Source organism: Triticum dicoccoides, chromosome 2B, assembly GCF_002162155.2.
Source record: "Triticum dicoccoides isolate Atlit2015 ecotype Zavitan chromosome 2B, WEW_v2.0, whole genome shotgun sequence".
Classification (NCBI taxonomy): Eukaryota; Viridiplantae; Streptophyta; class Magnoliopsida; order Poales; family Poaceae; genus Triticum; species Triticum dicoccoides.
The window spans coordinates 800,006,014-800,025,767 of record NC_041383.1 but is presented as its reverse complement, the minus strand read 5'-3'; the positions used below and the strand labels follow the sequence as shown (position 1 = coordinate 800,025,767).

At 42.8% G+C, this 19,754-nt stretch overlaps 4 protein-coding genes across 4 annotated transcripts; 3 read left to right on the top strand and 1 right to left on the bottom strand.

Annotated features, from left to right (window-relative positions):
• Positions 1 to 902: 902 nt before the first annotated feature.
• Positions 903 to 2,583, top strand: LOC119368872 (probable indole-3-pyruvate monooxygenase YUCCA10). Its single transcript, XM_037634002.1, has 4 exons — positions 903 to 1,601; positions 1,869 to 2,102; positions 2,188 to 2,310; positions 2,404 to 2,583. Exons 1-4 carry the CDS (start codon positions 903 to 905, stop codon positions 2,581 to 2,583), a joined length of 1,236 nt encoding a protein of 411 aa, XP_037489899.1.
• Positions 2,584 to 7,444: 4,861 nt separating this feature from the next.
• LOC119366427 (probable indole-3-pyruvate monooxygenase YUCCA10) lies at positions 7,445 to 9,038 on the top strand. The gene is made up of 4 exons (XM_037632163.1): positions 7,445 to 8,056; positions 8,324 to 8,557; positions 8,643 to 8,765; positions 8,859 to 9,038. The coding sequence occupies exons 1-4, from the start codon at positions 7,445 to 7,447 to the stop codon at positions 9,036 to 9,038; spliced, it is 1,149 nt and encodes a 382-aa protein (XP_037488060.1).
• An 888-nt stretch (positions 9,039 to 9,926) lies between these two features.
• LOC119366426 (bystin-like) lies at positions 9,927 to 13,765 on the top strand. Its single transcript, XM_037632161.1, has 10 exons — positions 9,927 to 10,402; positions 10,492 to 10,618; positions 10,792 to 10,843; positions 10,940 to 11,267; positions 11,464 to 11,543; positions 11,625 to 11,672; positions 12,507 to 12,653; positions 12,946 to 13,018; positions 13,111 to 13,183; positions 13,473 to 13,765. Exons 1-10 carry the CDS (start codon positions 10,022 to 10,024, stop codon positions 13,550 to 13,552), a joined length of 1,389 nt encoding a protein of 462 aa, XP_037488058.1. The 5' UTR covers positions 9,927 to 10,021; the 3' UTR covers positions 13,553 to 13,765.
• A 506-nt stretch (positions 13,766 to 14,271) lies between these two features.
• Positions 14,272 to 17,014, bottom strand: LOC119366425. The gene is made up of 3 exons (XM_037632160.1): positions 16,919 to 17,014; positions 16,669 to 16,779; positions 14,272 to 16,375 (listed from the first exon to the last, which is right to left on the bottom strand). Exon 3 carries the CDS (start codon positions 16,342 to 16,344, stop codon positions 14,416 to 14,418), a length of 1,929 nt encoding a protein of 642 aa, XP_037488057.1. The 5' UTR covers positions 16,345 to 16,375; positions 16,669 to 16,779; positions 16,919 to 17,014; the 3' UTR covers positions 14,272 to 14,415.
• Between the last annotated feature and the right edge of the window lie 2,740 nt (positions 17,015 to 19,754).

Genomic DNA, 19,754 nt, shown 5'->3' with positions numbered 1-19,754 from the left:
AATTGTGATTAATCTGTGTCAGTCAGTTTGGAACCAGACATGTTTGCAAAACCGCATCCAGACAGGATTGACAATTTTGATTTTCAGTAAATTTGTTTATTATCTTTTTAACAAAATATATCCACACTCTGGTGTGTAGAGTTAAAAATACAATGAGCGTTCAATTATGTTCAGGCATAGGACAATATGAATATACCAAAGTCGAAATATGGCCTCACATTAAACGAGTGTTCAGTATAGAAACAAATTTATATTTAAAAAACTGGTTTCAAATATTTGAACTAAAGTTCCACTTTTTTTGTTCACAACATCGAACGGCTCGTTGTGTTGACACCAAAGGTATGGCAATGGTCGTCAACTCAACCGGAGGCAAAACCAAAACTGACTGTCTTACAACTGAACCGGAGGCAAAACTAGCCGACAAAACCGGTTAACATGGTTGGTAACAAATCCTTCTGAGATGATTGTTTCCTTTTGTCATCCACATTATTAACTAGAGAAAATGAAATAGGACTTTGCCTATAAATGTGTGTTTGGAAATCAGACTTATCCTTATCATATCCTATATCATATACAAAGAGGAAGAAACACTTGAATATTATTAGAGTAGTAATTGTCATTGGTGACGATGCGAAAGGAAACAAACATGAAAAATCTTTAATCTACACATAAAAAAGATGGTCGATAAGTTTCCAATACCAACAATCGATCAACGGTGTGTTTCCTACCTATTTTGTATCAGTACACGCTTTCACAACCAACAACGGCTCCATTTTTAGATGGAAATACTCCTACACACTAGGATTAGGCCTCAATAAATATTTACCTTTTTCATCCCTCAATCCATAAAACTGATTGGCCCGTGAAGGATGCCAGTATATATATGACCCCCATACACGAGCATGTCCTCCAAAGTTCATCGAGCAAACACACAAACACTGGACTACCACCGAACTTATCCAACAACTTTGTCAAGTCTTCTCTTTGAAATGGAGGGTGTTACAGTGTTGATTGTTGGTGCTGGGCCAGCAGGCCTCGCAACGGCAGCATGCCTTAGCCAATTCTCAATTCCTTATGCCATCGTCGAGCGCGAGAGCTGTAGCGCGTCACTCTGGCGCAACCGCGCGTATGATCGTGTAAAGTTGCATCTCGCAAAGGAGTTCTGTGAGTTGCCACACATGTCATACCCTGTAGATGCACCAACATACATACCAAAAACCTTGTTTGTGAAGTACTTGGATCACTATGTTGAGCGTTTCAACATTCAACCAAAGTATCTCACCAGCGTGGAGTCATCCACATATGACAATGATGAAAAATGTTGGTCCATTGTGGCAAAGGACATGTCAAAGTGCACCACAGTCAAGTTCATGGCGAAGTTTCTTGTTGTGGCAAGTGGTGAGAATAGTGCAGAGAATATTCCAATGTTCCCTGGACTGGAAAACTTTCCAGGTGATGTTATCCACTCCTCAAGCTACAAGTCAGGCAAGAGCTACTCTGGCAAGAATGTATTGGTCATTGGATCTGGCAACTCCGGGATGGAAATTGCTTATGACCTTGCGACCCATGGTGCCAACACATCGATTGTTATACGAAGCCCGGTACGTACGTGCACTATATATTTTCACTGGGTGCATGAACGCAAATTCTTAGTATAGTTATTAATAGAAGAGATGCAATTTTCAGTGTTTTACTAATAGGAAGTATTTCACATAGAAGAAGAGATGGACTATTTTATATCACACACAAACAACTGAAAGACTAGAGGAACCACATGACAAAAATTTATTTCTTGAAAGATGAAATTCTATGAAAATTTATTTATCATGCATACTTCAAAAGAGGTGTGACGTGTTTTGTTGTTGTAGATTCATGTAATGACAAAGGAATTAATTCGTTTGGGGATGACACTTGCTCACCGTCTTCCATTGAATCTAGTGGATAAACTCCTTGTGATGGCAGCGTATTTAATATTTGGAGACCTGTCACAGCATGGCATCACAAGGCCAAAAATGGGTCCAATGACCCTCAAATCAGAAACAGGCCGATCTGCAGTAATTGATGTTGGGACTGTTGGATTGATCAAAAAAGGCATCATCAAAGTAAGTATGTCATTGACATGACATAAATTTATAACATATGTTGATTTGATATGCCAAGTTATCAATGTATTTTTATCTCCTAAAGGTTCAAGGGAGCATTAGTAAGATCAAGGGCAACATAGTAAAATTTCAATGCAGTAAAAGAATGTCATTTGATGCAATTGTGTTTGCAACTGGATACAAAAGCACGGCAAATATGTGGCTCAAGGTAATATAGCTTGTGTTTGAACATGTCTGAGTTTGTTTTCTTGGTGTAACCATTATTAAATCTGCTAACAAGGTCTATGTGTTTTTAATCCAGGATGGTGAGAGCATGTTAAATGGCAACGGACTGCCCATCCAAAAATATCCGAATCATTGGAAAGGTGAAAATGGGCTCTACTGTGCTGGGTTGGCGAGGAGAGGATTAGCTGGTATTGCAACAGACGCCAAGAATATCGCTAATGACATCAAATCTGTGATGGACTCTATGTCAAGTTAAATCATCTTTTACATGTAGTTTTCCATGGCAAGCATGCTAGAAGGTTGATTCTTTGAGAAATATATCCATTGTGTCACTTTTCTATCTAGCTTTTAGACAAGTAAATTTATGTTTATTTTAAGATTCATATGTGCCCCGAAGAGAGATGTACTATTATACTATAATCAAGGGCTTTGTACTATTATTACGCGAAGAGATTTCTAATTTTGGTTGAACCTACAACTGTGTATTATATTTTATTTACTTGAAATTACATGTGTAAAAGGCATGCGCTCAATACTCTATTATCTATACCAAAATCTCTTGTGGCGTGTTTACCCCATCAACATACAACTGTAGGAGGTAGTAATCACATCAGCCTAAAATAAATGCATAGTTCACTACATCCATCCATGGCCGGTACTGTGGTGCTATTTAGTCTTAGTATGGCACTAGTTATCATCCCGTGCATCTGCATGGGGGTAGCTGACATACTATAAATCATTAAAAAAATTTGTGAACATATTTTGAAACTTAAAACTAAAACTTAGAACACCATATGACGGAAAACTACTATTTAGAACGTGTATTTGTGGTTACGTGATACACGTATCCTTAACTGTTGTGGACACAGTTTTTTGTGCCCGAAGCGCAGAGTTTGCAGTATGCAGTAAGTTTTCCATCGGCTGAGATCCAGGTATCCATCCGCATAGCCTTAGATATAAATTGCTTATTACCTTGCGACCATGGTGCCAATACTTCGATTGTTATACGAAGGCTCATATGTACTACTTGCACTAAATATTTTCACTGGGTACATGAACGCAATTTTTTAGTATAGTTACCACTGGAAGAGATCCATTTTTTTAGTATTATTACTAATAGAAAGTTTTCACATATATAAGAGATGGACTGTTTGATATGACGCACAAAGAAACAAACGACTAGAGGAACTACATGACAAACAGTTAACTTTTGAAAGAAGAAATTCTATGAAATTTTGTTTTATCATGCATGCTTCAGAAGAGGTGTGACATGTCTTTTGGTTGCAGATTCATGTAATGACTACAGAATTTATTCAGTTGGGATGACACTTGCTCACCATCTTTCACTAAATCTAGTGAATAACCTCTTTGTGACTGCAGCGAATTTCATATTTGGAGACCTATCGAGGCATGGCATCACAAGGACCAAAACCAAAAATGGATCACAATGACCCTCAAGTTAGAAACCTACCGATCCATAGTGATTGATGTTGGGACTGTTGGATTAATAAAAAAAATCATCAAGAGAGTATTTGGAATATTTGAAGGAATCTGCCTTATTAGTCATATTTTTTATAGTTGAAACTAATAAGTAGACCTTTTCTCTCATAATGTCGGTTTGTTTTCTAGTTGGCACTTCTAGAGAGATCCTAGTCATCTACCTAGATAATATAGATCTGACTTAAATGCGCAATTATATATTTGAAAAATAAGGCACTTACATGACGAAGAAGGTGGCTACTTGCATATATACTGAATGTTCATTATGTTTGAAGGCATAACAAGCAATCATTTGTTTTCTTTTTGGAGAAATACCGACATTGGATTTATAGAAGTCTCAATGGGATATATAGAACATCATTTGAATCAAGACAATAAGAAATCCTAAGTACCCTTTTTTACAATGTGAACTGACAGAATAAAGCATATATAGTGGATGAGCTTCTCCCAGTTTTGTCTATCACTTGTATCAACCGATGACTCATTGGAATTTACTGACTTCCAAGACAAAATATACTCGGACGGCAAAGATTGCTGATGCCAAACTTGAATTAGCTAAAAGCAACTATAACCAGTAACTGAAATATGATCTTAACACGCTCGTGGATTGGCGGAGTGTACCTCTGTATTCTGTTTTCCCTTTTAAAAAATAGCACATTTAACTGATGCATTGTTCGAGCAATCTTCAAATCATTCAAAAAAAAATCTGAGGCATTGTTCGGCCAGTCTCCTGAGTATGACATGATAGGCCGGCCCCTTAAGCGAGGAGAAGAAGCAAGCAGGCCCAGCAATGACGAGCGAGGCCTCCACAAGTCCACAGAAACAAAACCCGCCAATCCGCCATCCTCCTTCCTCCTCTAGGGTTTTACTACACAGTGCTGCTGTCTCCCTCCCCACCTCCGTCCCCCGCCGCCCCGCCTCCTACCCGGCAGACCACCACCGAGGCCCGAGCCAGCGGCCATGACCGGCGAGAAGCACAAGTCCTCCAGAAGCAGCCCAAGGGCAGCCGCTCGGTGCCAACGCCGACGCGGTGGTTGACACCGGGAAGCGCCGTCGCTCCGGCGCCGCCAAACGCCACCAGGCCGAGGAGGAGGAGTTCATGCCCTCCTCCATCTGCGCCAAGATCCTCCGCAAGGCCCTCAAGCAGCAGCAGGAGTAGCAGGAGGAGATCCTCCACGTACTATTCAGTCTTCGAATGGCACAAATTATCAACTTGTGCTAGTACATGGGCTAGCTGACGTACTAATAAATCATTAAAAATATCTGTGAACTGATTTAGAAACTTAAAACTAAAAGTTAGAACACCATATGACGGAAAACTACTATTTAGAACGTGTATTTGTGGTTACATGATACTTGTATCCTTATATGTTGTGGACACAGTTTGTTGTGCCCGAGGCGCCCAGGGTTTGCAGTATGCAGTAAGTTTTCCATCGGCTGAGATCCAAGGTATCCATCCGTCTAGTCTTGGATATAAATTGCTTATGACCTTGCGACCATGGTGCCAATACTTCGATTATTATACGGAGCCTGATATGTACTACATGCACTATATATTTTCATTAGGTACATGAACACCATTTTTTTAGTATAGTCACCACTAGAATAGATGCATTTTTTCAGTATTGTTACTAATAGAAAGTATTTCACATATATAAGAGATGGACTGTTTTATATCACGCACAAACAACAAAAAGACTAGAGGAACTACATGGCAAAAAAATAACAATTGAAAGAAGAAATTCTATGAAATTTTGTTCTACCAGGAATGCTTCAAAAGAGGCATGACATGTCTTTTGGTTGCATATTCATGTGATGACAAGAGAATTAATTTAGTTGGGATGACACTTGCTCACTTTCTTTCACTAAATCTAGTGGGTGACCTCTTTGTGACGGCGGCGAATGTCATATTTGGAGATCGATCGAGGTATATGGCGTCACAAGGCCCAAAACCAAAAATGGTCGAATGACCCTCAAGTTAGAAACCAACCGACCCACAACCATTGAGTTGGGACTGTTGGATTAATAAACCCTTCACCCATCAAACCCTTCCAGCTCCTTGCGGATGGACGGTGCTTGGACACATTTGAAAACCTATACTCTAGTAGTCTGATTACCACTATACTTACATCTGGGTGCCGCTTATTTGCGTAGGACATGTTTGACCAATGTTGTGACCACGCAAGGGATAACTGGTTCTTGTTGTGGGAGGACGCGAAGAAGATGCGGTTGATAGTGAGTGGGGAGTTCCACAGAGAAATGCGGGAGTTCCTCCGCAAGCAAAAATGATCCAAGGGAAGTGACCATCTGGAAAGAAGAGAAGGTGCTACTTGTCTGTACCACAGGCTCCTTCATGTGAGGAAGGCCTGAATATACCTAGCCAACAGACAAGTCTTTAGAAGATCCAACTGCAGGAGGCAGAGTGGTAGTCTGGCAGATGTTGAAATCATTTGGACTCGACGGTTGTAAATCGAATGTAATCATATGTTTGATAGGTTCAGTCTGCGGTTTGCGCCATGCTAAATGTAAGCCACAGAAGGTAGTGGATTATTCTGTTAGGCAAATCAAAATCCGATGAACTGTACGTGATCCACTTCTCTAGTTCAGTTTTGCACGGAAGTTGCGTACAATTGTGATTAATCTGTGTCAGTCAGTTTGGAACCAGACATGTTTGCAAAACCGCATCTAGACAGGATTGACAATTTTGATTTTCAGTAAATTTGTTTATTATCTTTTTTAAAAAATATATCCACACTCTGGTGTGTAGAGTTAAAATACAATGAGCGTTCAATTATGTTCAGGCATAGGACAATATGAATATACCAAAGTTGAAATATGGCCTCACATTAAACGAGTGTTCAGTATAGAAACAAATTTATATTTAAAAAACTGGTTTCAAATATTTGAACTAAAGTTCCACTTTTTTTGTTCACAACATCGAACGGCTCGTTGTGTTGACACCAAAGGTATGGCAATGGTCGTCAACTCAACCGGAGGCAAAACCAAAACTGACTGTCTTACAACTGAACCGGAGGCAAAACTAGCCGACAAAACCGGTTAACATGGTTGGTAACAAATCCTTCTGAGATGATTGTTTCCTTTTGTCATCCACATTATATTAACTAGAGAAAATGAAATAGGACTTTGCCTATAAATGTGTGTTTGGAAATCAGACTTATCCTTATCATATCCTATATCATATACAAAGAGGAAGAAACACTTGAATATTATTAGAGTAGTAATTGTCATTGGTGACGATGCGAAAGGAAACAAACATGAAAAATCTTTAATCTACACATAAAAAAGATGGTCGATAAGTTTCCAATACCAACAATCGATCAACGGTGTGTTTCCTACCTATTTTGTATCAGTACACGCTTTCACAACCAACAACGGCTCCATTTTTAGATGGAAATACTCCTACACACTAGGATTAGGCCTCAATAAATATTTACCTTTTTCATCCCTCAATCCATAAAACAGATTGGCCCATGAAGGATGCCAGTATATATATGCCCGCATACACGAGCATGTCCTCCAAAGTTCATCGAGCAAACACACAAACACTGGACTACCACCGAACTTATCCCACAACTTTGTCAAGTCTTCTCTTTGAAATGGAGGGTGTTACAGTGTTGATTGTTGGTGCTGGGCCAGCAGGCCTCGCAATGGCAGCATGCCTTAGCCAATTCTCAATTCCTCATGCCATCGTCGAGCGCGAGAGCTGTAGCGCGTCACTCTGGCGCAACCGCGCGTATGATCGTGTAAAGCTGCATCTCGCAAAGGAGTTCTGTGAGTTGCCACACATGTCATACCCTGTAGATGCACCAACATACATACCAAAAACCTTGTTTGTGAAGTACTTGGATCACTATGTTGAGCGTTTCAACATTCAACCAAAGTATCTCACCAGCGTGGAGTCATCCACATATGACAATGATGAAAAATGTTGGTCCATTGTGGCAAAGGACATGTCAAAGTGCACCACAGTCAAGTTCATGGCGAAGTTTCTTGTTGTGGCAAGTGGTGAGAATAGTGCAGAGAATATTCCAATGTTCCCTGGACTGGAAAACTTTCCAGGTGATGTTATCCACTCCTCAAGCTACAAGTCAGGCAAGAGCTACTCTGGCAAGAATGTATTGGTCATTGGATCTGGCAACTCCGGGATGGAAATTGCTTATGACCTTGCGACCCATGGTGCCAACACATCGATTGTTATACGAAGTCCGGTACGTACGTGCACTATATATTTTCATTGGGTGCATGAACGCAAATTCTTAGTATAGTTATTAATAGAAGAGATGCAATTTTCAGTGTTTTACTAATAGGAAGTATTTCACATAGAAGAAGAGATGGACTATTTTATATCACACACAAACAACTGAAAGACTAGAGGAACCACATGACAAAAATTTATTTCTTGAAAGATGAAATTCTATGAAAATTTATTTATCATGCATACTTCAAAAGAGGTGTGACGTGTTTTGTTGTTGTAGATTCATGTAATGACAAAGGAATTAATTCGTTTGGGGATGACACTTGCTCACCGTCTTCCATTGAATCTAGTGGATAAACTCCTTGTGATGGCAGCGTATTTAATATTTGGAGACCTGTCACAGCATGGCATCACAAGGCCAAAAATGGGTCCAATGACCCTCAAATCAGAAACAGGCCGATCTGCAGTAATTGATGTTGGGACTGTTGGATTGATCAAAAAAGGCATCATCAAAGTAAGTATGTCATTGACATGACATAAATTTATAACATATGTTGATTTGATATGCCAAGTTATCAATGTATTTTTATCTCCTAAAGGTTCAAGGGAGCATTAGTAAGATCAAGGGCAACATAGTTAAATTTCAATGCAGTAAAAGAATGTCATTTGATGCAATTGTGTTTGGAACTGGATACAAAAGCACGGCAAATATGTGGCTCAAGGTAATATAGCTTGTGTTTGAACATGTCTGAATTTGTTTTCTTTGTGTAACCATTATTAAATCTGCTAACAAGGTCTATGTGTTTTTAATCCAGGATGGTGAGAGCATGTTAAATGGCAACGGACTGCCCATCCAAAAATATCCGAATCATTGGAAAGGTGAAAATGGGCTCTACTGTGCTGGGTTGGCGAGGAGAGGATTAGCTGGTATTGCAACAGACGCCAAGAATATCGCTAATGACATCAAATCTGTGATGGACTCTATGTCAAGTTAAATCATCTTTTACATGTAGTTTTCCATGGCAAGCATGCTAGAAGGTTGATTCTTTGAGAAATATATCCATTGTGTCACCTTTGTATCTAGCTTTTAGACAAATAGATTTATGTTTATTTCAAGGTTCATATGATGTACTCCCTCCGTTTCAAATTAGTCGTCGTGTTGTTAGTTCAAATTTGAACTAAAACCACGACGACTAATTTGGAACGGAGGGAGTACTATTATACTATAATAAGAAAGCGCTTTGTACTCTTATTGTGCAGAGAGATTTGTAATTTTGCTTGAAACTAAAACTGTGAATTATATTTTATTTAATTGAAGCAAGAGGCATGCACTCAATACTCTATTGTCTATACCAAAATATCTTGTGGCATGTTTACCCCATCAGTGTATGAGATAGTAACCACATCAGCCCAAAATAACTGCATAGTTCACTACATCCATTACAGGTACTGTAGTGCTATCCAGTCTTAGAATGGCACTAGTTATCAACGAGTGCAACTACATCATATTTAGAATGTTTACCTTTCTTTATCGTGTTTAGAATGCGTAACTTTTTTTGAGATAAATTTAGAATGTTTACTTTTTCTTGAGAAACAATAATTACAACGTTACTAGCTCCGATGAGCTGTCAAAAATAGCACATCCTTTTTTAGGGTAAATAGCACATCTAACCTTTTTCTAGACAAAAATAGCACATCTACTTTTTTTAAGGTAAAATAGCACATCTAACTAAGGCATTGTTCCCAAAAAAACTGAGGCATGATGGGCCGGCCCCTTAAGCAAGGGGAAGAAGCAAGCAGGCCCAGAAATGACGAGCGAGGCCTCCACAAGTCCACAGAAACAAAACCCGCCAATCCAATCCGCCATCCTACTCCTCCTCTAGGGTTTTTACCACGCAGCCCCGCCGTCTCCCTCCGTCCCCCGCCGCCCCGCCTCCTCCCTACCCGGCAGGCCACCACCGAGCTCGACCCAGCGGCCATGGCCGGGAAGAAGCGCAAGTCCACCGAGAAGCAGCCCAAGGGCAGCCGCCTGCCGCTCGGCGCCGACGCCGACGCGGTGGCCGACGCCGGCAAGCGCCGCCGCTCTGGCGCCGCCAAGCGCCACCAGGCCGAGGAGGAGGAGTCCGTGCCCTCCTCCATCAGCGCCAAGATCCTCCGCGAGGCCCTCAGGCAGCAGCAGGAGGAGGGCCTCGCCGACTCCCGCCACGCCGCCGCCGCCGCCACACCTGCCGCCCCAGCTGTTTCTGCAGCCCCGTCCACGTCCTTCCCCGTCCCTGCTGCCGACGGCGGCGACGATGATGACGAGGACGTCGACGAGTTCGACGGCTTCGACGCCCTGAGCGAGTACGACGGCGGCGTGGTGCGTGCTCTCGCTTACTTCGTCAGTCGTCGCGGTAAAATGGGACTGTTTTTTAGGTGTTGCTGACTCGAATTTGGTGGTTTTGGTAGCCGGAGATCGACGAGGAGGACGAGAAGGCCCTTGCCGCATTCATGTCCAAGGACACCTCCTCCAAGCAATCGCTTGGTGATATCATCCTCCAGAAGATCAGAGAGAAGGATGCCACGGTCTCAACAGGTGTGCATCCATTCTCAACTCTGATGCTTCTTATCAATTATTGACCATTGCGCCGATGAGGAACCCTTTTGAGCTCAGTTTAATCGCATTTTGGATGCGGAGTAAATTGAAATAAGATGGCCAATGTGTATGTTTTGTGTATGGAAACCCTGAGTCTGTGTGTTTTTGTGCAGAAGCACGGCCTGCTGTCAAGTTGGACAGCCGAATCATTGAACTCTATAAAGAGTACGAGCCAGGCTACTTGCTCCATTCCAGTTCACAGAGGAGCTTTGTCTCACTGTTTTAATAAGGGATGCTGATTGTTGGATTTGTCATACGCAGGGTTGGCCAGCTCTTGAGCCGATACACCAGTGGCAAAATCCCCAAAGCATTCAAGCGTATCCCGTCGTTGGAATGCTGGGCAGATGTGCTGCAGTTAACTGAGCCTCAGAACTGGTCGCCTAACGCAGTGTACCAAGCAACACGGCTCTTCTCTTCAAACATGAACGCGAAGAACGCCGTGCGGTTCTACGAAGCTATTCTGCTGCCGCGCCTTCGCCATGACATAAAAACTAACAAGAGGCTCCATTTTGCACTTTATCAGTCTATGAAAAAATCCCTCTACAAGCCTGCTGCCTTTTTCAAGGGAATTCTGCTGCCACTCTGTCAGGTAACACTTTAGAGCAGAGAATTTTCTAGGACGCGTGGCAAATTCATTGCATTTTATTTTGTATGGTGTATGACTGTATTGCTTATGCATTGGACGAACCATAATCCACATTTAGTGCTAGTTAGACTTGCATCTGAATGAAGTTTGTATTGTTTCCTTTCCTCTTCACTATATAAGCTCAAATTTCTGACTGCAGGAAGGAAATTGCACTCTGCGTGAAGCAGTAATTATTGGTAGTATTATCCAGAAAGTCACCATTCCTCCACTCCATGCGAGGTTAGCTTAATGTGATGTAAAATTCTTGTCTAAGATGGTTGTGAAGTTGATATCTTATATCTACTTATCATTTTGATGCAGCGCGGCATTAATGAAACTAGCAGATCTGGAGTACTGTGGCACCACTAGGTAAAGTGTGACACCTTAAGTCTTTTTTTGTATTTGTGATCTTCCACAAATTTTGCCCAATGAACTTCGTACTTTTGTGACTAACCATAGTTTTTTTTATAGTGGAAATTACTAGTTGAAAGACATTTCTTGGTATGTACTCCCTCCGTTCCGAATTACTTGTCACACGTATGGATGTATCTAGATGTATTTTAGTTTTAGATACATCCATTTCAGCGACGAGTAATTTGGAACGGAGGGAGTAGATGAAATGCTGCCATAGTAATAGGGTTATAGCTGGTCAGATGTTACATTTTTTTTTGAGGTGTTGGTCAGATGTTACATGATGTAGAAAAAACAGCAGCACTTCCTTTACCCTCTTTTTACCTGTGTCTGTCTTCCAATTTATACAACATTGTAATCTTGACCAAAGGGTTTACACAAACCTGTTCTTACATTTTTTCCAAATAGAGACCACCATGCTGCCACTAGGAATTCCATTATTTGTGCCTCTAAATTTAGGAGCTCGTTGTATATGTTGCGGTTGTGTCTTTGTTGTAGCTATCTGGATGAGCATTCTAGCTTCTACAGAATTTCAGGGGTGAAATTGATCATTGTCGTAGCAATGTTCATATTTGAATTTTGAAGCCAAGTAGTTCTGTCATGCAACATGATGGACTGGAATGTATGTTACTTTCTAAGAGCATAGTTCGCGTGATATTTAGCTGGCAACTGCATTGTGTGTGTAGCTCAGGATTCTTGTAGAACAGTGGTTGGACTGTATCTCCTTTTCCGTATATGTCCATGACTTAATTCCCTGAACATGTTGTAAGCTAATTAATCTCTCTCTTGCAGTTACTTTATCAAGCTGTTTCTGGATAAGAAATATGCTCTGCCGTACCGTGTACTCGATGCTGTTTTTGCCCATTTCATGCGGTTTCTTGATGATGAGAGAAGCATGCCTGTTATATGGCACCAGTCACTGCTCGCCTTTGTGGAAAGGTTAGTGATGGATGTGTAAAGTTTGAAGGCATATTTTGACTAATCTGAAAGGCACCGCTCATAGTTCAGCAAAACAATTACTACGCTTGTAATATAGCAAGTTCTCTTTACCTGCTTTTCTTCTCAACGTGAAAAATGTTCCTGTGGAAAGTGTGAAGTTATACAGTTTGACCACTGACTAGTTTCTTTGCTATTTACGGCTCAGAGCCTGATGATAGAAAGTTTCCATTATGGATGTCATTGCAATGTTTTCACTAGTTCATTCATGTGCTGCTTAATATTTTTATGACAGATACAAGAATGAGTTGGAGAAGAAAGACAAGGAACAGCTCTCACGCTTGTTAGATAACCAGAAGCATTATTTGGTGCGATCCTCTCATTTCACCGTTTGAATGTCTGCATCCTGGATTTTGAAGTGCTGCCCATTTAACTGAAATCTATGTATGTATATATACAGGTAACTCCAGAAATCCGCAGGGAACTCCGGAGTAGTGCCAACAGGGGCGAAAAGCCGACCGATATGTCGATATATATCCTTTACTTACTTACTAAGCCCAAATGGGTTTCATACCCAAAGGACCGGCTAGTTTTTACGTTGGCTCGCCAAGACTATCATAACCCTCCTTTACCCGGGCTTGGGACCGGTTATGCCTAGAAGACATAGGCGAAGTTGTCCTTTACTGGTTGCGCCATTTATTTCCAGTCTTTTTTGCTTTGCATGTTAATAGTCGGTCGAGCAAAAAGATTTTATTCTCTTGCAATCGAAAGTTTTTCTACTGATGTACAACAACAATGTTGAGCCCTTAACTCTGTGCTTACGTTCACCTGTTTCCGTGATCACCAAGCCGATCGAAGAGGACAGGTGGAATGTTCCGGAAGTGCCTATGGAGGAAGATTAGTGGCCGTGGAGAGTGTCATAGTTGGTTTGCTGTGTGAGCTTCATCAGCGCTTCAGTTTTGATCATTACGTGTTTTTGTGTGGGCAATTTGTACTTGCGATGTTGTTGAGAAAGAGAAAGATTGTTATTACATATACCCTGGTTTGTAAGGACGGCTGCTATAGAGGTGCCGGTTGAATTCACTAAAACATAAGAGCTCAGGTTGATTTCAAAATGTGTTCATGATACCAGAATATGGCATATAGTGTAGGTGAAGGACTTGAAGAGAACTTTTCGGTGCCATTGGAACACAAGACAATTTTCCCAACACACCGCAAAAGGCTCCCCCAAACTACACCCGGCTTCTTCCACGGTAGCACTCCATCAGCTCCCAGTCCAAGCTGGAACATCAGTTGCCTCTTGCACCATCAGCGGATCATCACATACTTGCTGGTTAACAATAGAGTAGCTTTGTTCACTAGTAATTTCCCGCGAGTTTTGCAGATTGCATTGCGAGTGAGAGAGGAACTTAACGAGAGTTGGATTATGGTCGCAAGCCTGATCAGTTTATCCTGTTGGACTTTGACTCGTATAACAACCAATATATAGCAGCAGCTGTTGGACTTTGACTCGTATAACAACCAATATATAGCAGCAGCTTGTTCAATTCTGGACATCCCATACTTTTAGTGCAACGAATCAACAATCATCTGAATCTGAATACATAGAGTTAACACAAACTTGCAGTGAAAGTGTCCTTCTAATCACGCAACAAATATATCCCTTGTATTAGTAATAGGAACGGAGCAATATAGATAGAAAAAGGAAGAAAAAAAGGATGCAGAAATGCTAGGATCAAACTGCATTTTCGGAAGGCAACATGAGTTAGGGTTTTTCTTCACCGGGGACGCTGATCATCAAAGATAAAAGCCTTGCGACCGCCGCCTTCCTCATTGATCCCACTTGGTCTAACAAGCTCGAGCTCAACATTGCCCATATCTCCGAGTGAAAGATGCGCCATGTACAACCAAACGAAAGTGTGCTAAGCTGCTTTGCATGCTCCTCCCCGTGGGATTTTCCAGCAACGCAGAGGAGAATCATTGCCCACGCATACGCGAGAAATTCCAATGATTCATGACAAGGACGCTCACCTTGAAAAACAAAGCCCGCGAGCAAAACCGGGCTACTTGGGGCATAGAGGTACTGATCCGTAGCCAGTTTGTCCAGGAACCGTTCCTTTGTGGAACCGATAGCACCGGCGTTGGCCGCGCTCTCCGAAGCTTCCTTCAGTATGTCGCTTATGTTGCTGATGGCCATGGTGAGCATGGTAGGATGCAAGACCAACAGGTAAATCATGTATTCAGATATCCTCCTGCATGTATCCATAAGCTGGCGTGCCTTCTCCGTGATGTCACAACTTGTCCCCGAGGGATTCTTGTACCGGTGCAAGAACATGTCTGTGTAGACATGTAGGAACAGGATGGCCTCCTCAAAGGGTTTCTGTAGTATCGTGTCCAATGCTGGACCAAGACCCGGTGATGGGCTTGTACCACCGTGAAGTAACCCAGGATGATGCTTAGTTTCAAAGATGACATTCTTGAACTCTGCCTTGATCCGAACGCTCTTGGTATGCCGGAAGTTGCGCCAGAGCTCCTTGGCTCCTACCAGATTCATCATTTTCCCCATCATCGACTCAGAGAAGCAGCAGGAATTGAGAAAATTGTATTGCCCCATGGAATTTGACCACCTTGGCCTTGACTCTGGCTGTAGGCTCTTGAAAATAGACCAGGCCACACGGGCAAGCCTCCGGCACTTGCAGGATTCCAAGAATGCCCATGTACATGGAGACATCATCACCATCAAGAAGACGGCACAAACTTCAGTGCAGAATGCTCCAATGAACAATGCATAGGTTATTGCAACATCAACTCTACTATAATACCTTTGCTTGTTACCCACAAGGAAGAGCACAAAAGCAACTACCAGTGAAATGTGAGTGAGACATCGGAGTATGGCCCCAAGCCATGTTCGAACCACCCTTGCCTTGGTGTACAGATTGTCATACATCAGCCCTAGCTCAATCTCCAGAATTTTGAATATATGTTGCCCATCTGCTGGTACTTGAAACACATTACCAGCGGTAAATGTTGTCTGTATGTTACCTTCCATTTTAGCAAGCTTGCGACCAACAAATAGATTTCTGACACCTGGTGCACTAGACAAAGCATACTTCACAATTGTCAGATAGTCCAATTCCAGCTCGCCTTGTAGATCAGGAAATTGACCTGTTTTCACATAAGTAGAATCATCATCCCTAAGGGCATTTCGGCTTGCGCACTTGAGAGCCCATGTCCGCTCCACGTACTTGATGATTCCAGCCACAAAGACAAATATGGCTGGGATCAGAAACTGGCTGTGTGCTGATGACTTCCAAAACACGTACAAGGCCAAGCCAACTTGGGCCAGTAGATTGAGCATGTGCCTCGGCCATAACTCATTGTCCTCAATGGAGAAAGCGGTGATGGTGTCTTGCCCACCAAGATGAATGAGGAGGAAAGGCGTCCAGAAAAACGAGAGCCGGTGCATTTCTCCAGCTCCAGGCACATCACTCTCATGTAATGAAAGCTGGCCAAGAGCATAGACTGCGACCACGTCGGATAGCAAGTAAGCCAACCAAATCAGAAGCCTCAGTCCTGAGTTGGTACTGCACCGCCGGAGGCCACCAGAAAAGAAGACGAAAATCTGTAGCGTGAAGCTTAGGAGCACCAGTAGCTGTAGTTCCCAATCATTCCATAGTTGCATCAGCATCGGCATCTTTAGAATTAAAAGTGTGATTTCCTCAATCCTGTATATATATATATATATATATATGCATGTCAGCTCAGTGGCGGAGCTAGCATTTGACAACAGGGTGGGCCGATTCCACAAAAAATAAAAAATGACAACAAACATGACATGTGGACGACCTAACTAATTATCAATAACATATAGAAATAGATCAATGTGGTCTTACAAACACACTAAAATTCGTAATTATGTCTCAGTTTTGTATAAAAGAAGACTACATAGTACATACTACATACCTTGAGAAGTTTAAAGAATACTATGTCCTCAGATTTGGGGTCACCGGGTCAGTACCTCTCTTTCTCTGAAGCTGATGAGCTCTCCCGGAGGCACAGCAGTAGTGCAGTGGACTGGGCTGGGCTGGGCGGGGCGCTGCTGCTGGAGCCTGGAGGGCTGGAGGCGCTGCTGCTAGTCAAAATTATGTGTATTAGTTCATCTACTTATGTACTACATCTAGTCAAAAAAAATTCTAAATCAGAGATTCAGAGATGAGGGGATGGGGATGGGGATGGGGATGGGGGGCGCAGTCACTGGGATGGGGTACCCCTCTCTGAAGAAGGCCTGGTCAGGATGGGGTGGATCAGCTGCTGAGCGCCGGAGGCTCTGAGCGGATTGTCGGACTGGGCGGCTCTGGCTAGCGGGGCGGCTGGGCGCGGTGCTGCGCCGTGCGCCCCTGCGCGGACAGCAGCCGGCCGGGCGGCGGGCGGGGCAGGCAGCCAGGCACCAGGCAGGCCGCGGTCGGCGGGCGGCTCGGCTGGCGGCGGATCGAAATCGGACGCCACAGTCAGCTTAATTGAACAATGTCAGATCAGTGTGGTTTATGTTACAGCATCATGGACAGTGTTTATATTCCTAATCTCTTTCTATGATCATAATATGGAACCAGCTAGGGCTAACATTATGCTCGACTCTTCAACGGAACTTCATCGGACAAAACAGTTAAGCAAAACAAAATTGTTTTCCCCGTTTAGGGCGTCTTCAATGGTTGTAAGGTAGTTGCCGGTAGACTTTGACACATATGATTTTTTATGATGTGTCATACAATAAGTGAGGAAAGAGAGGAAGGTTGTATGTACATACATGAACCAACACCCCTTGCACAAGCTCCAATGTAAATGAGAGAGCACCTTATTTATTATATCTCACATCCTATTAGACAAACTAGATACAACTTATTGAAGTTGTTGTATGTTAAGATGTTGGTTGATGACATGTCATATTTTACCAACAAGCTAACATACAAACTATTGAAGATGCTCTTACAAGTACAAGAAGGATCACAATAAGTACAAATCTCTATTAAATGCCCAAAGAGCACCCAAGATTTCTGTGTTTACCATATGACATGGTGCACCAATATCGCATTAAATATCAAACATGAAATTAAGAAATGTAAAAGGATCGATGTTAAGAATGGCCATACGATATTTGCATATGCACTTGTCCAACAGATTAGCTCATTATGAAAAAATTGAGGCACACCTGATTTAGAAGAATTGCGTTGCACCCTAGCACATCATTCTGTTAAGAACTTGAGATCAATGCTCCTCTCCTCTGTGCAACAAACTTTGCAAACTTCATTTCAAAGTGTTCCTTTGAGGTCACCTGTACACATATATATAAAAAGTATAGATGAAATATATGAATGCAAACAAGCACAAGGCGAAGAGATGCTTGATTTCCAAGGATCGTATCCATGGTGGGGAACTTACTTCCAAGCATATCCCTGATTCCTTTCTTGTACTACTTCTAAATAAATGGCATATGCTTCCTCTGTGCAACAAAACTTGGAAAACTTCGTCCCAAATATTCCTTCAAGGTCCCAAACTTCAGAGGGGAGATATTAATGCAGACAAGTATATATAAAGGATGCTTAATTTTCAAGGATCATGTCCATGACGGGAGACTTACTTCGAACCATACCCCTGATTTCTTTCTTGTACTTCTAACCAAGGACATATTCCCTTTGTTAGATCCCAATATTTCCGTGGTTCACCCTTGCGGCGTTTTTATGCAAAGGTCCCCGTGGTTTTTATGAATTAAACCCGCCGTCCCGATTTTAGTGAATACGCATCACGCAGGATCCCCTCCATCCTCCGCACGCAAGATCCCCTCCATCCTCCCCAGGCACGAGCAGGCGCACCCCCGCCGGCGGCGCCACCGCCTTCCTCGTGGAGTCCGCGGCCAAATTCCACGTCGGGAGCAGTGGTCTCCATCTCTCCAACTCCTCCCTCTCCCTCGAGCCTCGACCTCCCCGGCAACCTTCCTCCCCTCCCAAGTCCTTGTCTAAGATGGTTGTGAAGTTGATATCTTATCTCTACTTATCATTTTGATGCAGTGCAGCATTAATGAAACTAGCAGATCTGGAGTATTGTGGCACCACTAGGTAAAGTGTGGCACCTTATAATCTGTTCTTTTGTTTGTGTGTGTGTGTGCGCGCGCGTGTAATATAAGAACATCCACAAATTTTGCCTAATGAACTTTATACTTCTGTGACTAAGCATTGCCTTTTCTTGGAGTGAATTGCAAAGAACAACCACATTGACACATAGGTTTGCAGAAAACACTGATTTATGAACTTGTGACAGAAACCACTGATTCTTTGCCTAATCTTCAGCAGAAAACACAGATTTATGAACTTGTGACAGAAACCACTGATTCTTTGCCTAATCTTTTGCAGAAAACACTGATTTATGAACTTGTGACAGAAACCACTGATTCTTTGCCTAATCTTCAGCAGAAAACACAGATTTATGAACTTGTGACAGAAACCACTGATTCTTTGCCTAATCTTTTGCAGAAAACACTGATTTATGAACTTGTGACAGAAACCACTGATTCTTTGTCTAATCTTTTGCAGAAAACACTGATGAGTTTCTTTGGGCATTTTAACCACGATTATGAGATGTGGGTCCCGCAAAAGTTGACGTGGCATAACTATTGGTCCTTGGTATTTTTGCATAGGCACCCTTGGGGAAAAAAAATCAAAAACGCAATCAGCTCCGGCTTGCGCGCCGCCGCGTCCGCATCATGGGGCGTTGGCCGGGTCAGCGCGCGGCTGCTGCTGCTTGCGCGCCGCCGTGCGGCTCCGCTGTTGCTTGTGTTGCTATGCTGCTTGTCATGCTCCATATCGACCGCAGTCTGACACTGCTACTACTTGTTGTTGCTCCGCTGCTGGTGCTTCCGTGTCACCGCGCCGCCGCTGCTGCTCCCGATTCGCCGCGCCACCGCTGCTGCTCCCGTGTCAACGCGCCGCCGCCGCTGCTTCTGATTCGCCGCGCCACCGCCGCTGCTCCCGTGTCAACGCGCCGCCGCCGTTGCTTCTGTGACGTCGTGCCACCGCCGCTGCTCCCGTGTCGAAGCGCCGCCGCTGCTGCTTC

What these genes read in the sequence shown, in the direction of transcription:
- LOC119368872 (XM_037634002.1), top strand. Translation starts at nt 903, where the DNA reads ATGTCCTCCAAAGTTCATCGAGCAAACACACAAACACTGGACTACCAC. An exon ending in CGATTGTTATACGAAGCCCG is followed by an intron (nt 1,602 to 1,868) that starts GTACGTACGTGC and finishes TTGTTGTTGTAG; the next exon opens with ATTCATGTAATGACAAAGGA. An exon ending in CGGCAAATATGTGGCTCAAG is followed by an intron (nt 2,311 to 2,403) that starts GTAATATAGCTT and finishes TTTTTAATCCAG; the next exon opens with GATGGTGAGAGCATGTTAAA.
- LOC119366427 (XM_037632163.1), top strand. Translation starts at nt 7,445, where the DNA reads ATGGAGGGTGTTACAGTGTTGATTGTTGGTGCTGGGCCAGCAGGCCTC. An exon ending in CGATTGTTATACGAAGTCCG is followed by an intron (nt 8,057 to 8,323) that starts GTACGTACGTGC and finishes TTGTTGTTGTAG; the next exon opens with ATTCATGTAATGACAAAGGA. An exon ending in CGGCAAATATGTGGCTCAAG is followed by an intron (nt 8,766 to 8,858) that starts GTAATATAGCTT and finishes TTTTTAATCCAG; the next exon opens with GATGGTGAGAGCATGTTAAA.
- LOC119366426 (XM_037632161.1), top strand. Translation starts at nt 10,022, where the DNA reads ATGGCCGGGAAGAAGCGCAAGTCCACCGAGAAGCAGCCCAAGGGCAGC. An exon ending in ATTCCTCCACTCCATGCGAG is followed by an intron (nt 11,544 to 11,624) that starts GTTAGCTTAATG and finishes ATTTTGATGCAG; the next exon opens with CGCGGCATTAATGAAACTAG. An exon ending in ATAACCAGAAGCATTATTTG is followed by an intron (nt 13,019 to 13,110) that starts GTGCGATCCTCT and finishes GTATATATACAG; the next exon opens with GTAACTCCAGAAATCCGCAG.
- LOC119366425 (XM_037632160.1), bottom strand. Translation starts at nt 16,344, where the DNA reads ATGCCGATGCTGATGCAACTATGGAATGATTGGGAACTACAGCTACTG.